The sequence below is a fragment of the Spermophilus citellus genome, assembly GCF_964194105.1.
Source record: "Spermophilus citellus genome assembly, chromosome: 5".
NCBI classification, from domain to species: Eukaryota; Metazoa; Chordata; class Mammalia; order Rodentia; family Sciuridae; genus Spermophilus; species Spermophilus citellus.
The window spans coordinates 172888989-172910296 of record NC_138186.1 but is presented as its reverse complement, the minus strand read 5'-3'; the positions used below and the strand labels follow the sequence as shown (position 1 = coordinate 172910296).

General features: G+C 43.6%; 1 protein-coding gene across 16 annotated transcripts in view; it reads left to right on the top strand.

Annotated features, from left to right (window-relative positions):
• The first annotated feature begins 3031 nt into the window (after window positions 1-3031).
• Window positions 3032-21308, top strand: part of AFDN (afadin, adherens junction formation factor) — a 126416-nt gene continuing 108139 nt past the window's right edge. For 9 of the 16 annotated variants that reach the window (XM_081294048.1, XM_081294052.1, XM_081294046.1 and 6 more), the window contains exon 1: window positions 3033-3278. In XM_081294048.1, the coding sequence (XP_081150174.1) occupies window positions 3174-3278 (105 nt within the window). In that variant the 5' untranslated portion in view covers window positions 3033-3173. Of the gene's footprint in view, window positions 3279-21308 lie in introns of all 16 variants that reach the window. The other 7 variants (XM_081294057.1, XM_081294045.1, XM_081294058.1 and 4 more) reach the window with 3 other exon arrangements.

The window sequence follows — 21308 nt, the reverse complement described above, 5'->3', positions numbered from 1 at the left end:
TAGTTTTGCTGGTCAGTTTTCTAAATGGGAAACGTGGTAGCAGAGGGAGCTGTTTTGTTAGGGGAGAGCACTTCCAGAGGAGCAGGTACCTCAAAAAGGCCCACTGAGGAGGGCCACCTCTGTGAAGGAGGACCCGGAACGGAGATTGCAAGGAGACGGAGAAGACTCATGGCCACATTTCACTTAAATCTGATACAAATGACTATCAGGAAAAATACAAGCACATTTTAACTTAACGTCGTCACATAATATTGCATAAAACAATACAAAGTCATTCTCTAACACATTAAAAGGTTAGTGACTAATTTTTACAAGATGTAATTTCCCTTTTAATAACTTCCCACGAAAGAGGTTTATTTCCTTTCAGCAAATCAACTTATGTCTATAAGATGGAGCTTTTAAAATTTTCACCAGCATCATCTTAGGTTACAAAGTGCCAGTGAACACATTTAACCACAGATGTCTTTCCGAGTTGGTAAGATTAATTTTTGTTTAAACAAGTAAGATTAAATTTGTATTTTTTTTTTAAAAGAGAGAGTGAGAGAGGGGAGAGAGAGAGAGAGAGAGAATTTTTAATATTTACTTTTCGGTTCTCGGCGGACACAACATCTTTGTTGGTATGTGGTGCTGAGGATCGAACCCGGGCTGCACGCATGCCAGGCGAGCGCGCTACCGCTTGAGCCACATCCCCAGCCCTAGATTTGTATTTTAAAAGCCACTTATATCATTACTCTGTAAAAACTTGCTTCTTGGAAATTCTGTCAGGTGACCTAAAATTTGACCAAATACCAGAAAAATGGGACTATAATGAAGAAAATAGAGTTGAAAGATATACCTCTCCATTTTTCAAGTAAACTAGTAGATTCTTAATGGAAACTTGTCCTCTACAATTTTTTTTCTCTTCTTGTCTAAAAAATTCACTGCACCCCACTGACCTTCTAACCATGGGCTAGGCAAGGGGAGCTTAGTTATTTAACTTTCTAGGTTAACTAACCAGCTTAACTTTCTATGCAGAGCCACTACACGTAGGCTATAAAATCCATTGTCTGTATTTTTATTACATCTTTTTTTTTCACTTTCTGGGAAAGACCATCCTCCGAAGCGATACATTTATTAAAAGGACTTAAGATGATTTATGCAATTATAAGACTGAAACATTTAAAAATTTGATTAACTTACTGAGATTAGTGTCTAGAAAATTAAGTGAACTATTGGTCATCAAATATTGTTGGTATGTTTGTATCATTTGTTTTCCTTAGATGTTTTAATCTTTTTCCTGGTACTTCTTATATTCTAGAGTCTGTGTAAACTGAGGCAGGAAAAGGTTTATTACAGTTGGTTGGTGTTAGAACCTGGTCTTCATAATGCCATATATATATATATATATATATATATATATATATATATATATAATTTAAGAAAACATTTTAAAGCATTTTAATAAGTGGATATTTTATAATATCTTTCCTTGTTTGTTCTTAGGTATTTGTTCCCATGCATCAGTGCTGACAGGGTCTTACTTTTTTAATAGTGTAATTAAAAACAATTTAATACTTTAAAAAGGGAAAACCAAGAGTTAAATATAGAGTGGAAACTTAAACGGACTTAGAGTTGTAAACTACTTTTACCCTCATGCAGTACAACTTTGTTTAGCTTCAGTCCAGTCTTTTACTTTAAAATATCAGTTTTTCTTCCAGATAGGGTTAATAATAAATCCCTCATGCTTTTTATATGTAGTATTTCTTGAACGTCATTTCAATACAATTCTTAAACATATCAGAACTCAGCAATGCACGGAAAATAGAAGATGGATATCGCATCTTTTCATTTTTGTGAATATCAAAATTAGCATATGGTTCAGAATGTCTTCATGGGGTTTTGTACAACGACACTTAGTGGGAGAATGTGCCCACCTGGAAACCGTCATGGCCTACATGTCTGAGTCTTGGAGGTGTAAGAATCTCAGGCAATCTGTGGCTTTCTAGTTGCTTTTAGGCCTTTGTCAATGCGCTAGTGCTGGGTGGTTTCCGCTGAGCGTAGTCAGATATCTATGTACCTCTCCTACAGCATACAAATGGCGATTTTGATAAATAAAAAAGAATAACAGATAGCACTGCTTTGGAGCCTCCTGTGTCCCCGGACGGCACAGGGGGCATTTCACACCTTCATCCGTGTCCACACACACGCATACATGCCCACATAGGAGGGTTACTTGTTTATTTTTTAATCACAAAACCCTAGGGGCAGAAAGCGTGCAGTCTGGCTCACTTTCCCCTACCACCCGTCCTGGGGACCTCAGGAACCGCCAGTTCCGATACTTGGGCCAAGCAGTCCCCATCTGGAGCCGGCCTGTGCGGCGGCGGGCTCCGCAGGCCGTGCCGCTCGCCGCCGTGGAACCCGGGTCCGCGGGCAGCGGGGCGCGGGGCGCGGGGCGCGGGGCGAGGGCGGCGCCGGGCGAGGTGCGCTTCCCGCGGGCCTCCGCGCCGCGCGGCTGCAGGACGCCGGGCCGCGGCGAGACAAAGCCGGGCGGGCGGGACCGCTTCCTCCGCGGCGGAGGGCCGGTGGGCGGGGGACCACCTCCCGTCGGGAGGGGCGAGGGACACCGACCGAGGCTCCGCCGCGCGCCGCCGCCATCCCCGCCGGCGGGGGCGTTTCCCAGGTGAGCGCCTTTGTCAGGCGCGGCGCGGGCCCGTCCGCAGCCGCCTCCCCGCGGCCAGGGCGGCCGGAGGACACCTGTCCTGAGCTCGCCGAGCCCGCGCGCGGCGTCCCCGAGCGTCGGACTCCCGCGCGCTCCCGGCCGCGCCGCCGCCCGGCGGACGCACGCCCCGCGCTGCCCGGGCTTCCCGCGAGCCCCCGAGGGGCGGCCGCAGCGCCGGCGCCACCCGCAGCCGCCCCGGGGGCGGCGCCCGACCTGCTGGGGCGCGCGCACGGCCCGGCCGCGCGGCCCGCAGCACCTAGCGGCGCGGCCCGGAGGGCGGCGGGCGCGCGGCCGGGGCGCGGGCGCGCGCACGGCGGGCGCGCACGGCGGCGGCGGGCGGGGCGGCCGCGGCGCACCGGCCGGGCTGAGGCGCGGGCTGAGGCGGCGCGGGCCGGACGCGGGCCGGGCCGGGAGGAGGGCGCGGCGCAGAGCGGCCTGGGTGCCGGCCGCGGGCCCGGCAGCAGCGCGGCCCACCATGTCGGCGGGCGGCCGCGACGAGGAGCGGCGGAAGCTGGCCGACATCATCCACCACTGGAACGCCAACCGGCTGGACCTGTTCGAGATCAGCCAGCCGACCGAGGTGGGCGCCGCGCCGCGGCGGCGCCGGAGGGTCCCTGCCGCCGCGTCCCCGTCCCCGTCCCCGCGCCCCGCCTCGGCCCGCGCCCCCGCCCCGCCGGCCCGGGCGGGTCCCGCGCTGGGTCCGCAGGCCGCGCCACCTGTGCCCGGGCTGCCCGGCCGCTCGCCTGGGCCTCCGGGCCCCGCTGGCCGCCCACCTGTGCGCCGGGCCTGCCCTTGGCCGCCCCCACCCATGTCCCCCGGGGTCGCACCTGGCCGCCCCCTCTGCTTCCGGCCTCCGCGGCTCGTCGCCTGAGCCGCCGGTCCCCACCTGGCTGCTCTCCTGTGCCTCAGGCCTCCCCTGACCAGCCCCAGCCACTCGCCTGTGCGCCCTGGACCCCACCTGGCCAGCCCCTCGTGCCTCAGGCCTTCTCCTGGCTGCCCTGCTGTGTCCCTGGGGACCTCACCTGGCTGCTCACCTGCGCCCCCAGGGACCCTACCTGACCACACACCTGTGTCCTTGGGACCCCACCTGGCCACACACCTGTGCTTTCTGGCTGCTCACCTGTCTCCCCCACCTGGTCACCCACCTGTGTCCCGTGGTTCCCTGGTGCTCCTGGGCCCCTAGATAGCTGAACCCCGTGCCCTGGACCCCACCTGCTCTTTCCCTTGTACCCCAGGTCGCCCTGTCGTGCTTGGTGGGCCACTCTGTGGGTCTTGTGTCCCCAGGGGATGCCGACCGCACTGGACGTTTGGTCCCGGCCGCCTCTTGTTTTTCTCATGGCGTCTTGGAAGTGTGGGGACATGGAATACGGTCACTCGGAGAGCACGTGACGGGCTGGTACTCGCTTGGGGGGTCTGGAGCGTGAGGTGCCCACCCCGGCGAGAGACTGATGTCCAGAGTTGTGTCCGACCCCTCTGGCTGGGCGCCAAGGCACCCGCCGCCGGCCAGGGCGCAGCAGGGTGCCAGGCATCCCGGCTCCCAGGCGGGAGGAAGTCAGTCACCCTTGGTCTGGTGCATTGGCAGTTGTTTATAGCAGAGCTGCTGAAAGAGTTGTGCCCGGTTTTGCAAAAAAAATGTTTGAGGCCCAGTCCATCAGGGAAGCCAGAGGTGGCCAGGAGGGTCCTCCTGTGAGGGCACAGGGCCATTAGAATGTATGTCCTTGAGTGTTAGCTGTGCACACTTCCACTGTGCGACCTGACACTCTGGATTCGTGCCTGTTCAGGACCTTGTTTAATAGCATCTGGTTTTGGTTTGTTGTAGGTGATTTAAAACTAACAATATTTATTTGCTAGCTTTCTGGCACCAAAACACCCTTGGTAGATATGAACGTTCTAGTGAAATTTAATCTCTTTATCATTAAATCTCAGCTTGTAATGTTGAGAAAAATTTGACTCTGCGTTTTGGGGTCCTGATTTGCTTGTGGTGGGAGGCTGCTCTTCCTCTGTTCATTTTGCCTCTGAGCACCCTTGAGATGGTTAGAGCCACTCACAATCCTCAATCCCAATGCTGATATAAACTGTTAGGTTCAGGTTACCAGTCTGAGCACTGATGTTAGCTTATACCTGACTCACAACTCATCTTCTGTGGTGAGTTTATGAGTTAGCTTCTAGTAAGCAAATTTACTATGTAGTGAAGTGTTCATTCATAGACTTCTAGCACAACTTTTGTAGTAATTTAATTTAAGGATTATGTTTTTCGGGAATAATGAGTTCTTTTTTTGTGATAGGATAAGAATATTTGGATGTAAAATATTGTCTTGGTACATAATCATTTTGTTTTTGTTTTTGTTTTAATCTATTTTTAATTGTTTTTTTTTTAGAGATTTCTCAAGTTTAGTTGGGGGAAAAATCTTTTTTTCAGTTGGGTATTAGAGTATTCAACTTATTCTTTGTCTTTTAGATTCAGTTGACATTTAAAAAAAAATCCCAAGCCAGAAATGTAGTTAATTAATTTAATGAAATTCTACTTTTAAGTATTAATTTGAAACATTCTCATTTTCCTAGAGATATGAGTACTTATTAAAATAAAATTGGCTTGTCATTTGGAAATCTTTCTTCTGTCATTCTGGAGGTGAAAAGTTGCTGTGTTTACAGAGCAAAAATTGAAGGACTTTTTAAAAAAGATTGTATATTTCATACTAGTGTTTCCTCACCTCTTAAATCTGAACCTTTCTGTTTTTAGAAGAGATTCTTCAAAATCGCATTTGAAAGCCTTATATAGTGAATTGTTTTTAACAAATGTCCATGTTGCTGGGCCCAGTGGCCACAACTGTAACCCCAGTGGCTTGGAGGCTGAGGCAGGAGGGTCAGGAGTTCAAAATCTACCTCAGCAATTTAGCAAGGCCTTCAGCAACTTAGCCTTCAGCAACTTAGTTAAACTTAACTTTTTAATAAAAAGTTAAAAGGGCTGGGGATGTGGCTCAGTGGTAAAGTGCCCCTGGGTTCAGTCCCCAATACACCCCCCCAAAAAAAACAAGTCCATGTTATTTTTTCTGAGCACTGTCATTGTGTATGGCTAGCTCACACTTCCTATTCTGTTTTGTAGAGAACCTTTGCATGCTTTTCTGTTTGTTCTTGTCTTAGAAGTTAAGCTTTACATAACTATTTTTTTTTTTGCGGTGTATGTAACTTAATAATTCTCTAAAGCAGTATTTTTAAGGATAGTGGTTTCAGTCTGCCTTATCAGAGTGTATATGAATTTTTTTACTATCTAATGATTATTTTTACTCCATTTGGCCATTACAAATTGAATGTCTTAGCTTTCTACAAGAACATAAATGACACATTAGTCCTTACTAGATATTCAGTTGATGCTGAACAAATCCACTGTAGAGGTTCACTTGTACAAACAAAATTTAAGCCTTGCATTTATTTTGTTGGGTAATTTTTTTATGAATGTGAATGAGCATGAGTTTTTTGCTTTTTCTTGCCTTTTTTGGTACAGTGATCAGTGTCTTATCAAATTTTATAACTGCTTTAATTATCTGTGATTGGTGAGCTTTGATAACCATGATAATTCTGAAGTTTCTATGTTTAGGAAGATAATTAACATGGTTCTTTGGATTACATTTATTTTTTAAGAAGATTAAGATATATTTTAAAATCATTGTGGTTAAACTTGCTTTTCCTTAACATTCACATTGTGTGTAAAAAGAGAGCTTCCAAAAATGGGAATCTCATTCTGTTGGTGTTTGTGAAATGAGGGTTGATGGTGCGGACATTTCATCACCAGGGGATTGGTGTTTAGCTGAATTAACGTTGTGAGTACTGTGGAAAATTAGAGTTCATTGAAGCTCTTTAGTCCTCTCCTGTCCTTCCTTTGCTTCTTTAGGGGGTCCCCAGTGCTTTCCAAGGCAGAGTGCCTCCTTGGGATAGGGTTCTCTGGTCACCCTTAGGTCCTCCTGTGGGTTTAACTCACCATAGTTGTCTGGATAGCCAGAGACGAGTCTTCATCCCTCATTACCTGAAGGCAAACACTTCAGAGTTTTGTTCTTGAAAAGTTATTCTGTCTGTTGCATGGTAGGGGCTCAATAACAATTTGTGGAAGAGTACTGAATATGACTTCCTTTGTGTGTACTTGTATTCCTGACAAAACATGGGACTTAACGCTTTTTAAAAATTTAGTGAAAATTGCCTTTTGTCTATAAAGATTCATGTTTACGTATCTTATTCTTCATCTTCTGTAAAGGTTACACCTACATGCAAAACCTATGCTAGGTAATTGACCATTTAGCTTCATGAGATATTTTTTATATTCATTTGTTTATTGTTTATTGAGTTCATTGCCTTTTTTCTGCCCTCATAGAAGATGTGTGTGTTTCATTTAATACCTTGATTCATCTTGAAAAATAATGTGGTGATTTATATTTACTCAAAAATGCATGTAAAAAATAACTTTGGTTTGTGAGCAGAGGTGGAGCAGGGAGTCTTCAGGTAAGGAGCTGATTGCATAACACAGTGAAGCTACGGCATTCCAGACTAATACTTTGGTTCTAACTATGCTTTATCATGCAACTAAACTGTTTTGATAATGGCAGTTGTATCTTTAAGCTTTGGCACTGCTGAAAGCCCCGTTTCCTTTTTCTGGGGGCTAATGTATGATGAAGTAGGTGGTTGCCTCTGATGGGTTTTTAGTATGCATCGGCATCTCTGTTCTTTTTCTTTCTTTCTTTCTTTTTGTAAATTGAACCTCAGTAGTGGTTATAACCTTTTAAAATCTTTATTTCCTGTAATAATGGGCTAAGTTTTATATGAGTATCTGAGGTACAGCTATTGTCTATTTTTTAGATACCTTTAAGTTGAAACTACATCTAGATCAGTTTCGATTTGCTATCCTTCTGCTAATGAAATTTATTTTATGCAATTTGTTGACCTAATGGAATGTAAATGTTGTAGCTATAAACTTTTTATAGACTTTCTATTGTGATTAAATAACTAGAAGTAGCAGCATATCAGGAGTAGTAGAAGTGGTCTTTCATATTGAAAAATATAGGCACAATATCACTAAATTAGTGGGAAGCTTAAGAAGAATTCTTAAGAGTCAGATTTATGTCATTAGGAATTTAATTGAGCAATTGTGTATGTAAAGCATCATTATTAGGCAGTGGCTATTCTGGAGGCATAGGATTATTTGTTTATAAACAGTGTTGCTAGACTTGAACTTTGATGTAATGTCAGAAAATGCTAATGAATAGCAATTATTTTGATATATACCTATTTTTCTTTACTATAAATAAAATGGACATGCAAGTAGCCCTTGTTGAACATAAAACTAAACTGACTCATTAGTTGAAAATTATTTCTACCTTAGGTTAGTTTCCTTGCTAATGGTATGTAGGATGTGCTTGTTCACCCTGGAGATGCCAGGGACAGGGATCAAGGATTTTCTGACCAAATTTATGCTTGTGAGTCAGATGCTGAGCAAAGTGCCACATCCCACAAGTTCTAACACTAACATGCCAGCAAGGCCTGAAAGGCAGGCCACTGGTGGCCTTCCATCCAGGGTCCTCACCTATAGAAGTTGTTGCAGGTGTGTACATCTTGTCAAATCTGGACTTTTTTTTGCTTTTTACTATGGTGGGGATTGAACCCAGGCCTCACACATGCTAGTCCTCACATATCACCCAACCCTTTTTCTATTTTCTTTGAGACAGGATTGCTCTAAGTTACCCAGTCTGGTCTCAAGCTTGGGATTCTTCTGCCTCAGCCTCCTGAGTCTAAGATTACAGGTGTGTGCCACCACATCTGTCTTCCATCTTTTTTCATGAGCAGATCTTTCTTAACATTTCTAGCAAAATTGTACCCCAACCTCCAAAGTCTGAAATCCTCCAAATAAAAAAATTTTTTTAACACCAACAAGATGCCACAATTGGAATATTCCACATCTGACCTCATGTGAAGGTTACAGTCAAAACATAGGCACAATAAAAATATTGTATACAGTTATCTGCAGGCTGTGTGTAAGAAAAATTTGAAGTTCATGCAAAGATTCAGGTCCCCTCCCTAAGAGGTCTGTAACTTGCAAATGTTACAAAAACTTGAGAAGTCTGAAATCCAAAAGTCTGGGACCTATTGGTCCCAGGTGTTTTGGAGTTCACAGGAGGGTTTGAACAGGCTGCGAGGTGGCAGGGGACATGTGTCTTCCTATCCCATGTTGTCTGGTTAGGCTTATTCTGCCACAGTAAAAATCTAAAAACTTGCTCATTTTGATACAGATAGTTAATCAAACCACATTATAATCTAAGGAGTAAGCATACTTTGACAAAGTGAGAATAAGCACTAGAAAGGCGGCTCACACATGAAGCAGGGTAAGTTTCCCCAGTGTTAGTGATTCCAAAGTCACAGAATATGGGGTCTCATGTGTACATGTTCATAAGTGCATTTCAGGAATGAAAACATTTAGAGAAACTGAAATTGAGTGGTTTACTATGGCTGGAAAATAGTCAAAATTTCTGTACTTTTGCTTGCGTGAAATGTAACATTAAAGAATATTGTAGAAATTATAGAAAATAAGAGCATTTTTGTTGCACTTGATCACATTGTTATATTTTCAGGTTGAATAGATGTCACTGCACTGGAGTTAGGAGGACTGTTTGGAGTGCTCTGTGACTGTTGGTGTTTGCACCAGGACAGCAGTGTAAATTGGGGTCTTCTCCACTGGCTCCAGGTGTGAACAGGACTGAGCTGCTGGAACTGTGTCTTTCCTGTACTTTCAAGCTGCCCAAAGTTTACTCGGCCCAACTGACCCAGGCAGAGGGACCAGCCATTTTCACCGAGTATTCAGCTGTTTTCTGTGTTTTTGAAGCTGACTTCCTTTCTGGTAGGGCGGAATCAGACCATAAGGACGAGTTCCTGTTGAGTCTTTCTCTGCCAGCGTCCAGTAGAAACACTGTGCCTCACCTCCTGACGCACCCCTGGGAGTGCCTGACTTCAGCTGAGGAGGACTTGGACCACTCCTTTCTCATTGTTGTTTGGGTGTTTGGTTGCTTAGGAGGGGTCCAGTTGGCTTGTTTTGGTCAGAATCACAGCTCATTTGTATTCCATGTTCCATGCTGGTCCTGCTGAAGGAAAGTCGGGGAGGTTCACCTCTGCCACGTTGAGTGACTGTCCACTGAGTGTGCTGCCTTTGCCTGGCTCGGGGGTGATTCCCAAGGGGACCTCCTGTCCTATTTCCTGGTTTCCTTAGAACCAGCGGGAACTGTCTGGTGGTGGTGTGTGCTGCTATTGGCAGCTTTGTCCTGAGATTTGCGCCCCTTGCCATCCAGAGCTGTGTGTTTGATAGGAGGAAGACAGGAGCAGCAACCTGTTTGAGAATACTCCAGCTTTTAAATTCCATAGCCTCACAGGCACTGTAGGATAAAGTCATGGGTTGGGAGGCCGTCTTTTAAAGAGCAGTGGATGTCCATTTTGTCTGAATAATGTTGAGTGCTGTAGGCTCTGAGAACAGTGCTGTACAGGGGGTTTACTCAGGCTGTGGGAGCTTCTGTTCTGTATGTACTGTGTGATGTTACACAAGCTTTTGGTGAGTCCTTAGGTTACATCATGTTTTGCTTTTTACCTTAATTATGTTGACAAAAACTTGAAGTTTAAGGGTCACTGGTAATGAACATAGAATCAGTCAAAATAAAGTTTCTAGTTTGAACTTAAATATTTTGTAACTAATCCTCCTTTAGAAGATTCTTTTGAAGACCTTGTGTTCTGCTACACTAAACCCATGTGTCTATCTTGTGCTTGGAAAGGATGTTTGTCCTGTGCATGGTCTTCTCCATCCTATGTTGATCATTTGGAAAACACTAATGCACTGTCACACACGTCTGCAGATTGTTGACAGGTTCCCTCAGACAGTGCCATAATGTGCTCACCAGGAAGCTCTTGAGTATAGGGATGCGCTCAAGCTCAGCAGTGCTGGGACAAGTTTTTAAACACTTCATAATTGGCAGCCTGGTCAGGCAATGCTCAGAGGGATAAGCTTGCTTTGTTCATTTTTGAGGAAATGTCTGAAGAACTCCCAAACTTGGGTAACCGTAGTTTGTCAGTCATTCTTTCAAGAAAACAGTGTTCCATGAAAAGTGCCTTATCCAGTTCCTAGTGTAGATGTCACAGGCACTGGCTTGCCGCAGAAGTGAGGCTTCCTTGCGTCCTTGGCCACACAGACCATTGAATGCATGTACTCCAAAGTTCAATAAAATCCATATTTTTTTCTGTTTTATCAGAGACATTCTTAAGCAAAACTAGCTTTTTCTAAAGTGTAAGTGGTGCAGTGCAGTAGAAAGTACATTTGTGCTCCGTCCCTGCCACCCTGATGTGGCTGCCTTGACTCATGCATGCTGAGGCACTCCAGTGATCCTCCTTGCCTCCTGCCATCTGTGTAGCACATGGGAAAGGCCAGCATTGTGCAGGTGTTATGACAAGAACAGCCTTCTTCCTCACAAATGACCTGCGAGAAAACCCCTGGAGTTTGTGACCTGCTGCCCTAGTATACTTAGTAGTGGTTGCTTTTACAAATGATTTTTAAAAACATAACAATTCTAAAGTAAATGTAAATTTCTAATTCATAACATTTTCAAGTAGGACTATAACATAAACAGATGTCATATTTAAAATGTGAACAGAGTTTACTCTTAGTGTAGACTTCACATTAATTTTATGCATTCTATGTTTATTTTCTATATTTTTAAATACTTAATTTTTACTTAAATTTTAGTTAGTGATAAAATGCAAATATTTACACTTTTGTTATCCAGGAATGCTAGCCGCATTCTAGCTGAAGCAGTTTGCTATTGGCTAAGCACTAGATTGGAGCCATGCCTTCTGAAAGTTTTCTAGTTCTTACAGGGCTTTTCCGACAGTGGTGGCTCAAGCATTCTGTCTAGTGTGATTACATTGTTAATGTGGGCTACAGTCAGCCCTTGCCTGCCCTTAGCCTCCCTCTCCCAAGCACAGACTCTGAGTTACACCAGCATTGGCTACATGAGGATGTCTTTTTTTTTCTGTTTTTATTGTGTTTTGAAGATTATGACTTGAGAGACATTTGGACATATTTATGTTCTAAAACCCAGTACACACATTTGGAATTTTAATACTTCAAAATAGTGTGTGGCTTTCTATTTAAGGTTAACAGCACTTAGGATTAACTTGTTTTTACTCAGTGGCGACTTGTTTTGTAACAGGTATGCTGTGTTGTGGAATTGTGGCTGGTGTGAGTTCATTTTCAACATTATCAGATTGCCATTTCACTTATCATAGGTAGTATTTCTGAGTTATTTTGGTGACATGCTGCTTTTAACCAGTTAGTGGAACATGCTCATTAATAAACATATTCCTTTGATTTATTAGGATAATAAAATACAGGAAAAGAATCTTGATTGCTGAATATATAGATTTGTAAAGATTCCTTTGCAGATCAGTTAAGCGCCTGCTTTTTCAAGAGGAGGTGCCTGCCAGGAGTACCATGGACAGTGGTTTTACTGCATTTCATGTTTAGGGCCTCCAAGGTTCAAAAATGTGGTTTTAATTCAAGTTTGGCAAAGGTGATCTTGTTGAGTTCATGGTACAGCTAACATGATTTTTATGCCAAACTTGCTGATTTTAGTTTATAAACAATTATTTTTAATTACCTTCATGAAATAGTTATTTTGGGAGATATCAAGAGTAGTGAAATGAAGATTAGTGAATCAGAAAGAAAATTAAATATATTTGTGGTATTATTTTTGTAGCTCTTTTTAAAGTATTTCTTGAAAATGTGGTTGGACTTAAAAGTTAGTGCATTTCCTTCCCTGTAGTAAGGTCATATATTTAAAGGTTGTTGTTTTTTTTTTTTTCTGTTGTTAAAAATGTGCATATTTTAGAATTGTGGAAAGTACTGACACATACACAGATAACAAATTACCCTGTATTCTGCCATCTGAAGAAGTTCTTCATTGCCTTCTGGGTTTTTCTTTCCTGATTTTATGTTATTTGTGGGGAATAAAGTGTTAGGTCTATGTTGCACCTGGTTAATTGTTTGCGTATTTAGCCAGGACTGAGTCGTGATTTTTGACCAGCCATGTGTCTGTCCATAAGCCGATATTTGGAACCCACCTTAGTAATTCTGGCAGCCACTCCAGAACTTGAGTTCAAGGAGTGCACACTGCATGGCTGAGGTCAGCGGCAGCAGTAGTGTGTTGCAGAGCTGCCTCCTCCAGGCCTCGAGGCAGCCCTGTGAGTGGGCACTTTTGCTGTTCTTATGTTTGGATGAAGAGTCTTAGGCACAGGGAGTTTAAATGACTTATTCCACAGTATGTAGCTCATAAGCCATGCAGCAATTATTTGAACCCAGATAGTCTGACTCTAGAACCTTTTGTTAACCATTGTATGAATAAAATTCCAAAATTTAAGTTTACTACAATGAAAGTAGTGTTTGGAAGTTTTATAGGAAAATAATTTATTAATAGAATAGTTTAGAACTTGATTTTCAGGAAGAAGCACAGGTATGATGTAATGGAAGCTATCTTCTGTTTATTTAGCCGGCATGCTCGTGAACATCTGGATGCACATCTCATGCGTGTATGCACGTGTGTGTGATTTTCACTGGAGGGCTTTCCCCAGCCCTCCCTTTGATCTCACTTTGAGCTGGGCCATTCTGTGTTTTGCAGCCACATCTGTGAGCCTTGTTTTATTTTCCAACTCAGACTGTGGTGCTACCTCTTATTGTGCATAGCAAACAGAAGTGTGAGTCTGAGTAAAGACAGGAGGCAGTTGTGGTGGTCTCATGATGGCTTTCCTGTGCCTTGGGAAAGGAAGGAAGGGTCAGACCCATTTTGGCAGCCTTGGCTGAGACTGAGCCCTACAAGCTCTGGCCTGTGGCTCCCAGCTCCTTTATGCTTTCTTTCAGGGATGTCCTCCTTGATGGTCATCCCTCCTTGCCTAATCGAGGCCTAAAAGTAAACAGCAAACACAACTTGTTTGAGTTGTGATTTTTGCAGACCCTGATTTTTCTGCTAAGGCTTTGTTAATTTCCTGAAATTTATTTTATGTATTATCAGTTTTTCCCCAGATAACATTTGAATTTTAGTAGAATCTTTAGAGACAATTCCTTGATTATTATTAATAGTGCCTTATTATTGATTGAAAAAATACGTGTCATTTCCAAACGAGAAAGGATGAATTTCAGACATATGGAACAAGTTTGGAAATGGCCTCCTGTACCTTTTAGATCCTACACTCAGTTCTCTGGTGATAGACCTGTTTTTCTTTGTATGGGAATAGTAGAACTTAGTGAACAGCCTGGAAGAAACTTATTTGTGGGAGGTAAAGTACACTCAAAGTACACTCGTCCCTGTTATCTTCAGGGGATCCATTCCAAGGCCCCCAGTAGGTGTCTGAGACCAAGGGCAGTACCAAACCTTAAGCATGCTGTTTATCTTCACACACGTACGTGCACTTCTATGATGAAGTTTAATTTATAATTAAACCCAGAGATTAACAGCAACAGCTAATCATAAAATGACAATTATGCAATGCATAGGTAAGTGTTTGTGCTTTGGCCCTTTTTAACTAAGATGCAGGTTACTCAAATATCAGCACAGTAATGCCATGACAGTCTGTCTGGCAACCAGGACAGCAAAGTGGGTAGCATAAGTGGTGTGGGTTCCCAGCACAGAGGGCCAGTTGCCATAAGGTTTCTTCAGGACCCCTGAAGTGCCACTTTTTGGCACCTTGGAGATCCCTTCCTGAGCATCTCTGGTAGCATGCATCAACTATAACATTCACTTTGAGTTGCCAGTTTTCTTTTTTTTTTGTTTCTGGAAACACATTCTGATCCTATTACTTCAAGAGCATTCTCTCCAGTGCTTCTGTTTGAGATCCTATTGCTCTGGGACTTTGCTGCTTTCCTCATTCCTTTCTTTCTTTCCCACCTCCATTCATCCATCTTTGGGCTTTTCTGTTCTCTTTAGAGGCATTCAGGTTTTGTTGTGTTTTCTTAGGAAGTATTTTTGCTAAGTCTTGTAACTGCCACATTATGGTACCTCATTATTCATTCAACAAACCTTTCCACTCCAGCCTTTCCCATGTGCTCTGGACTCAAGTGACCCCTGCCCTTCTCAGTGTGGCCCTACCTCATTGCTCCAGCTGTTCTCCTTGGACACTTTGACATTCTGATTGCCAGAGCCAGTGGTCCTTTGAGGGCACGGAGGATGGGGGCTTTATATTAGTGGTGGCCCTTCTCTTTATAGAGGATTCCATTTTCTCTTCTCCTGGTGGTAGATTGCAATCCTAGGATCCTGTCCTCTGCCCCTTCTTTCAATATAAAAGGCCCACAGTTAACTGTGGGGCCACTGTCCTGAGATCAGGGAGGCAGGTAGTTTCTGATCTTGCCTGATGGTATTCTTACTTAACATTTGTTGACTTCACATTGTGCATCCTTACTTCGAAATTTAAAGTTTCATTGCATTCTCAGGTGGTGGGACATTCTGCCAGGGAGTTGGTAGAAGTCTTACTTCTCTCCTTCACCAGGATTTCACACACTGGGTTCCATCCCACTGTGTCCATGTCTTCTTGCTGACATCATGGAGTCTGGGCCAAGCAATCTAGGCGATGATTTGCCTGCCTGTGCCAAAATCCAAGACTGGTGTTTAGCTTTAGACTGGCAATCAGTTGGGAATATTCCTTGGGAAAATGCTGCCTGGATCATGTTCAGCCATAGTTAGGGAGTCCCTGCTGGGGGAATTTTGTCATCTGCCACCAGAAGAGCAAAGGTCTGCGCCTTATAAGAGCAGGCTTTTCTGGAGGCTCATACCTGTTTTTCTGAAAAGGAGGCTGAAGGCAAGTTTTGTGACAAGTGACATGGGGAGTCTGTTTTTACAAAAATTTATGAGGATTAAGATTAGTTTGTGATTTTTTTCACAGATTCTGTGAATTTGAAAATCTCCTTCTTTTGTTCCAATTCTAGTTTTTCAGAAGTACCATTATGAGGAAGTTTTAGAATTTGTCTTCCCCAGTTATATTCTGAACCCTCAAATTAATACATGTGTGTATTTGAATTTTATTTTTCAATGGTATCAGAGGAGTTATACTTTCTTGCAACATGTTTTATATTGAAGAAATTATCCCATAAATTAGAAAATGTATGTATGGACATAATACAGTTTGTATCTTTTAATAACTGCCCCATATTGCATTCCTCAACATTTCCTAACTGTGGAGGAGCGGTCCAGCGTCTCCAGAACACTGAGTGGGGAGGAGGCTGCTGCGAGGGTCCTGTGTGTTCCACACAGCATGCCTTAGGAGTGGAGTTTGGGTCTGAGGGTAGGTGATTCCCACGCTGGTACCTAAAAGGTCGATCTGTCTTCTACTCTGATGCCTGGTGGGATTGTGGTCATCCCAGCACTGGTTTCAAGGTTCATGGGGCCTTCTCCTTGTCGGGCTGAGAGCCGTTCACCAGTGTCCTTGCCATCCATGTTGCCTTTCTGTCTGGATATTCTTTTATTATAAATTTGTAAAATTTAAAAAAAAAATCGATATCTTTTTCCTAGTTGGTTATTTTGGTTCTCTGATTTTATGGTATGTTTGTTATTAAGTGCCTTTTATTGGTTGGTTTCCTTATTTTTAGGGTTTTTGAATTGGAACTAAAAAGACCAAGGGAACAGTTAATGTTTTGCAATTCTAAATGTCCTAGCTGCAGTTAGAGTTGATGGTTTGTACCATTTTCCCCTTTTACATTTGGTAGATGTGAGATTCAACAGAGCTTGGGTGGTCTTTTCTTCTTAAACCAGGCTCAGATCTATTAGAATTGCCAGTAGACCATGAGCATCAGAGGAGCCTTGGCTATAGACAGGTGTTTCTGAGACCTTTAAATGTTGGCTGGTTGAGATGCTTTGCTTTTAAAACAAACAAACAAACAAACTCTTGATTTTTTTAGTACAACTATAAATTACTAAGTTATTTTTACCTTAGTGTTTCTTTCTTCTTTTTTTCATTTCTATATTAAGAAGTTTCACAAGATGGACTACAGAGGTGTGCTTGTGTGTGTGTATCTACATATATATCCATAGTGTGTTTCTCACAAACACATATATATTACAATAAAATTAAAATTTTCCCAGAACCAGAGCATGAGCTTTAAAAAGGTCACAGATAGGCCATGAACTTTGATGATTGTAAATGTAGCTGTGTACCTCTTCATGACAGGGCTGCGTTTCAGAAGTGCATGCTAGGCAGCTTTATGGCACGAACATCAGACAGTGTGCTTACATGAACACAAAGATGGGTGGTGAAGTCAACTGCATGCTTATCTGTGTAAGGAGAGTAGTCCATTGCCTGTAGGCCATGGTGAATAGGGCAGCATGAGATCAAATCAAGCCCGAGAGAAAAGTGTGTGATCAGAGGGCACAGGAAATGGGAGATGAGGCCACTACTGCTGTCAAGTTTTACTGTAATCTTATTTTTTTATAAGTGGAAGGAGGAGGGCTGGGGGTGTAGCTCAGTGGTAGAACGGTTGTCTACAAGCACTAGGCCCTAGGTTCCATTCCCAGCTCCCCCACGCCCCACATACACACCAAAAAAAAAAAAAAAAAAAAAAAAAAGGTGGGGGGAGAAGGAAGATACTCTAAAATAACAGTGGAAAGCATAGTATATAGTAGCAGTTGTTTATTATCATTACGAAGTCTTACATACTGACCGTAGCTACATTGCTCTACTTTTCTCTGTCTGGCTGTACAGTAGGTTTGTTTGCTCTAGCATCAGACCTGGGAAGTGCAAAAGCGGTGCCCTTACCCAGTCTGTGATACCCTAGGAGGGGAAGCTTTCAGCTCCCATTGTGGACCACCATCACTAGAGGCTGCCCAGCATGTGTGGTTCAGGGCTGCCACTGAGGTATCAAAAGACTTGAAACTGCTAATTTGCTGTTTTAAAAAAATATTTTTATGGACATTTTTAAATGGACACAATACCTTTATTTTATTTATTTATTTTTATGTGGTGCTGAGAATTGAACGCAGTGTCTCACACATGCTAGGCAAGAGCTCTACCACTGAGCTACAACCCCAACCCCTGCTAATTCACTTTTTTAAAATATTTATTTTTTAGTTATAGGTGGGCACAATATCTTTATTTTATTATTATTTTTTATGTGGTGCTGAGAATCGAAGCCAGTGCCTCACGCATGCTAGGTGAGTACTCTACCACTGAGCCCCATCCTCAGCCCTACTAATTCACTATTTTCAGTTTATTTCCACAAATATCATAATAAATACACAGTCTAATAGATGGACAAAGGATATTTAGTATTTAAAAAGAAAAAAAAAAACAGGACATTTTGTTTTCTTGCTACCTGGAGAACCTTCTGGGTGGAATATTGAAACCTGATCCATGGCACTGCAGGGAGTTGCATGGTACTAAAGTCAAGATTAAAACAAACAAACAAAAAAAACCGGAGACTGTACAAACAAGGCTCTGCCAAATGATTCTGTGTTAAGACAATTGTCGCTTTTCCAATTTGGTTACTTGATGTGAAGCTGTCACGGATAAAAGAGAAAATTAGTTTTCACTCTGCTAACAGTTTAAGTGGTTTAATTTTAAAGGTGAAAACCACAGTTCAGGATGGCTTCACTTGCCTTTTTGCGCGAGGTGGGTCAATCCTAACTTCACCAGAACCCTGGTCAGGGCCCCATATGCTGTGCTACCAGCCCTCCTTTCTCAGCTCTCCTGTTGGACTCCTGCACGGTTCATCACACCCACAGGGCCCGGTCTCCCTGGACCTCCAGGGCTGTCTCCTTGTCCTGTGCCACATGGGGGAGTCCCTGGGGTTTGCTCTCATGCCCACTGTCTTCTCCAGACTTCCTGCTGAGTGGACCTTTCATCCTCGTTCTAAGAAGCATGAATGTGTTGCAGATTTATAGTTCTCAGCCTGGTCACTGCTCTGAACTTCAGCCCCTCCCAGCTCTATGCAGCCTGGATGGCTTTAGATGCATCCGGCGTTGCAGACTTAAGGTTTCCCCATCAGCCCACTTGGCTCTTGCTCCAGGCTCTCCTCTGCGTTCCTGTGTGCACACTGACTGCCTGGTTTTATTCTAGATTCCTGCCTTTGTCTAATCTATCAGCAAACTGCTGGCTCTACCTCCACCGTGTTTTATTATTTAACCACTTCTAAACATTCTGCTTCTGGCTTCTGACCCTTGTCCAAGCTGTCCCCATCTCTCATGTGGCCTATTCAGTAAACTCTTACTTTGTATTGTATTGTCTGTCACATCCTGGCATCTTACTGTTTATTTCTGTTCTTGACCTTTGCCCCAAGTCTGTTTCCCATCCTGAAATATACTTCTAAATCTTAAGCTAAATCATGTCATTTTTCTACTCAATCCCCGGGGATGGCTTTTGTATCACCCAAAGAATACCTTGCCCTGCCATCTCCAGTGTGTTCCCCCCACACTCTATCACGCTGCTTCTCCTGTTCCCACTCTGCACTTACCATGTGGTCTTCTTTCAGCTCTCAGACACGTTAACTGGGCTTTTGCCCAGGGTCTCCCCAGGCGTGTGCCCTGAGAATGCTCGTTTCACCCGGGCAGGTGTTGCTCCAGTCCACTGTCCCTTCCTTAGACTTTCTGGGCTTCCCTGTGTGAAATGGTACTTTCCCTCTCACCAACATCCCAGGGCATCTGTGTACCTCCATCTGTCCTCACATGTGTCTGCTATACTCTAAGTGCCACAAGAGCAGAGACTCATTATTTTTCTTTTCCCAGGGCAGAGAGAGAGAGGGAGGGAGGGAGGGTGGGAGGGAGACCTCAGGGTTTACATCTATTCTGAGAATTCTTTGGCTACTAAATTGCAGATTTCTTTTAAAACATTTATTTTAGATTGGCATTATCATATTAGTTGGCGTTTAAAATATGTAATATGATTTCAGAGCATTATTGTGACATGAGCTTTGTCCTGCAGCTGATTTGTGGCCCAGCTTTGGAGTCTGACCTGTGGTGTTGGTTTTGTTTCTTCCTCTTTGTAGGTGAGCTCCATCTTCCTCCCTTCCATTCCTTGATAATTACTGGACAAACACCAAGAGCCTTTGTCTTTTGTAACTGACCAGCTCCTAGTAGATGTTTGTTCTCCTTGGAGTTCTTGTGTTGGGGACCGCCTTTCTCAGGGCTGGAGTGTTAGTAACGGTCACTGTTAAATTCTCTAACAACAGCTTGCATGCCTAGCTAGGATTTTGCCATGTCGTCTTCTTTCAGGTCTCAGACACACAAACTGGGCTTCTGCCCAGGGTCTCCCCAGGCGTGTGCCCTGAAATGCTCATTTCACACCGGCAGGTGTTGCTCCAATGTTTTCATTTGACTCCCAAAGCCACACGGGATGTATTGTTGTCATATATACTCTTTCAGGTAATGAGCTTCAGAAAGCTTAAGAACTTGAATTAGAGGAAGAAGGCTTCTTTTTCCTTTTCCCTCTGCCTCTCCCAGGAAAGCTGTGCATCTGGAACTTCCTGTTAGTAGATGTAGTGCATGGTTTTGATTGCTCTGTGCTATTCCATTGTCCAAATAAACTCAGTTGACTTCTCTGTACTCCTGTCTAGGAACGATTAGGTCGTTCGTCCTTTCCTGCTGTGGCTAATGTGGATTTCATGACTGTCTGCCCTGTGTCCATCTGTACTCATGGAAGTCTGTTAGGTCTAGTACCTAGAGGTGGAATGCCTGGATTCCAGTTTACTGAGTACTGTCAAGTTAATCTTTGAGATGGCAATACCAGTTTACATTTCAAACTTCAGTACTGTCTAATTTCTAATAGGCTGAAGCATTTGAAATAATAATGACTTAAGTCTGTATTACTGATTTCAGTGATTGAGCATGTTTTACTATATTTATGGTCATTTTGATTTTCACTTTGAGTTGCTTGTATATGTATTTTGTCTAGGCTTTTCCAATGAACTGTTGGTCTTTTTCTAATTGACTTGTAGGGAATTCTTATGTTTTGGATACTAATTGTATACATTGGGTGTAAGTTGTTATTTATGGCTTTTGCTATTGCTCTTTAGATTGAGACTTTTTAAGTGTAGTTGGCATATTTTATGTTTTTTGTGCCTTCTCCCCTGCTGTTTGATGAGTTTCACTGCTCAGCTGTTTACATTGCTCTCACTTAAACCTCTTCATGGACTAGTGGGGATGCCCCCTCCCCCCTACCCAGTGCTTGGTGCTGTTTATCCAGGAGTTGGCCCATACACTTTCGAGCCTGTACTTTGTGATGTAGATTTAGATCTCTCTTTTTCAAACTCAGCTGTGTGGTGAATCCCATGTTTGTTTCATATTGTCTGTTGTGTAGGAGAATGGTTACTGAGGTCCACTCATCAAGTGGCCTTATAAGAGGCTGTGTAGCAGGTGGTTAAAAGTGTGGCTTTTGCTTCAGGACTGCCTGACCTGAATTCTGGGCCACTAGTGCAGCTGTGTGGGGGTCGAGCTGCTCCCTCTTCTTTAGGTCTGTTCCTTCTGTGAGGCAGAACTGGAGCAGTGCCTGCCTCCTAGGTGCTGTGAAATTGAAGCAGGCGATGCATCAGAAGCCCTCAGCACAGCATTTAGCATAGGCTGAG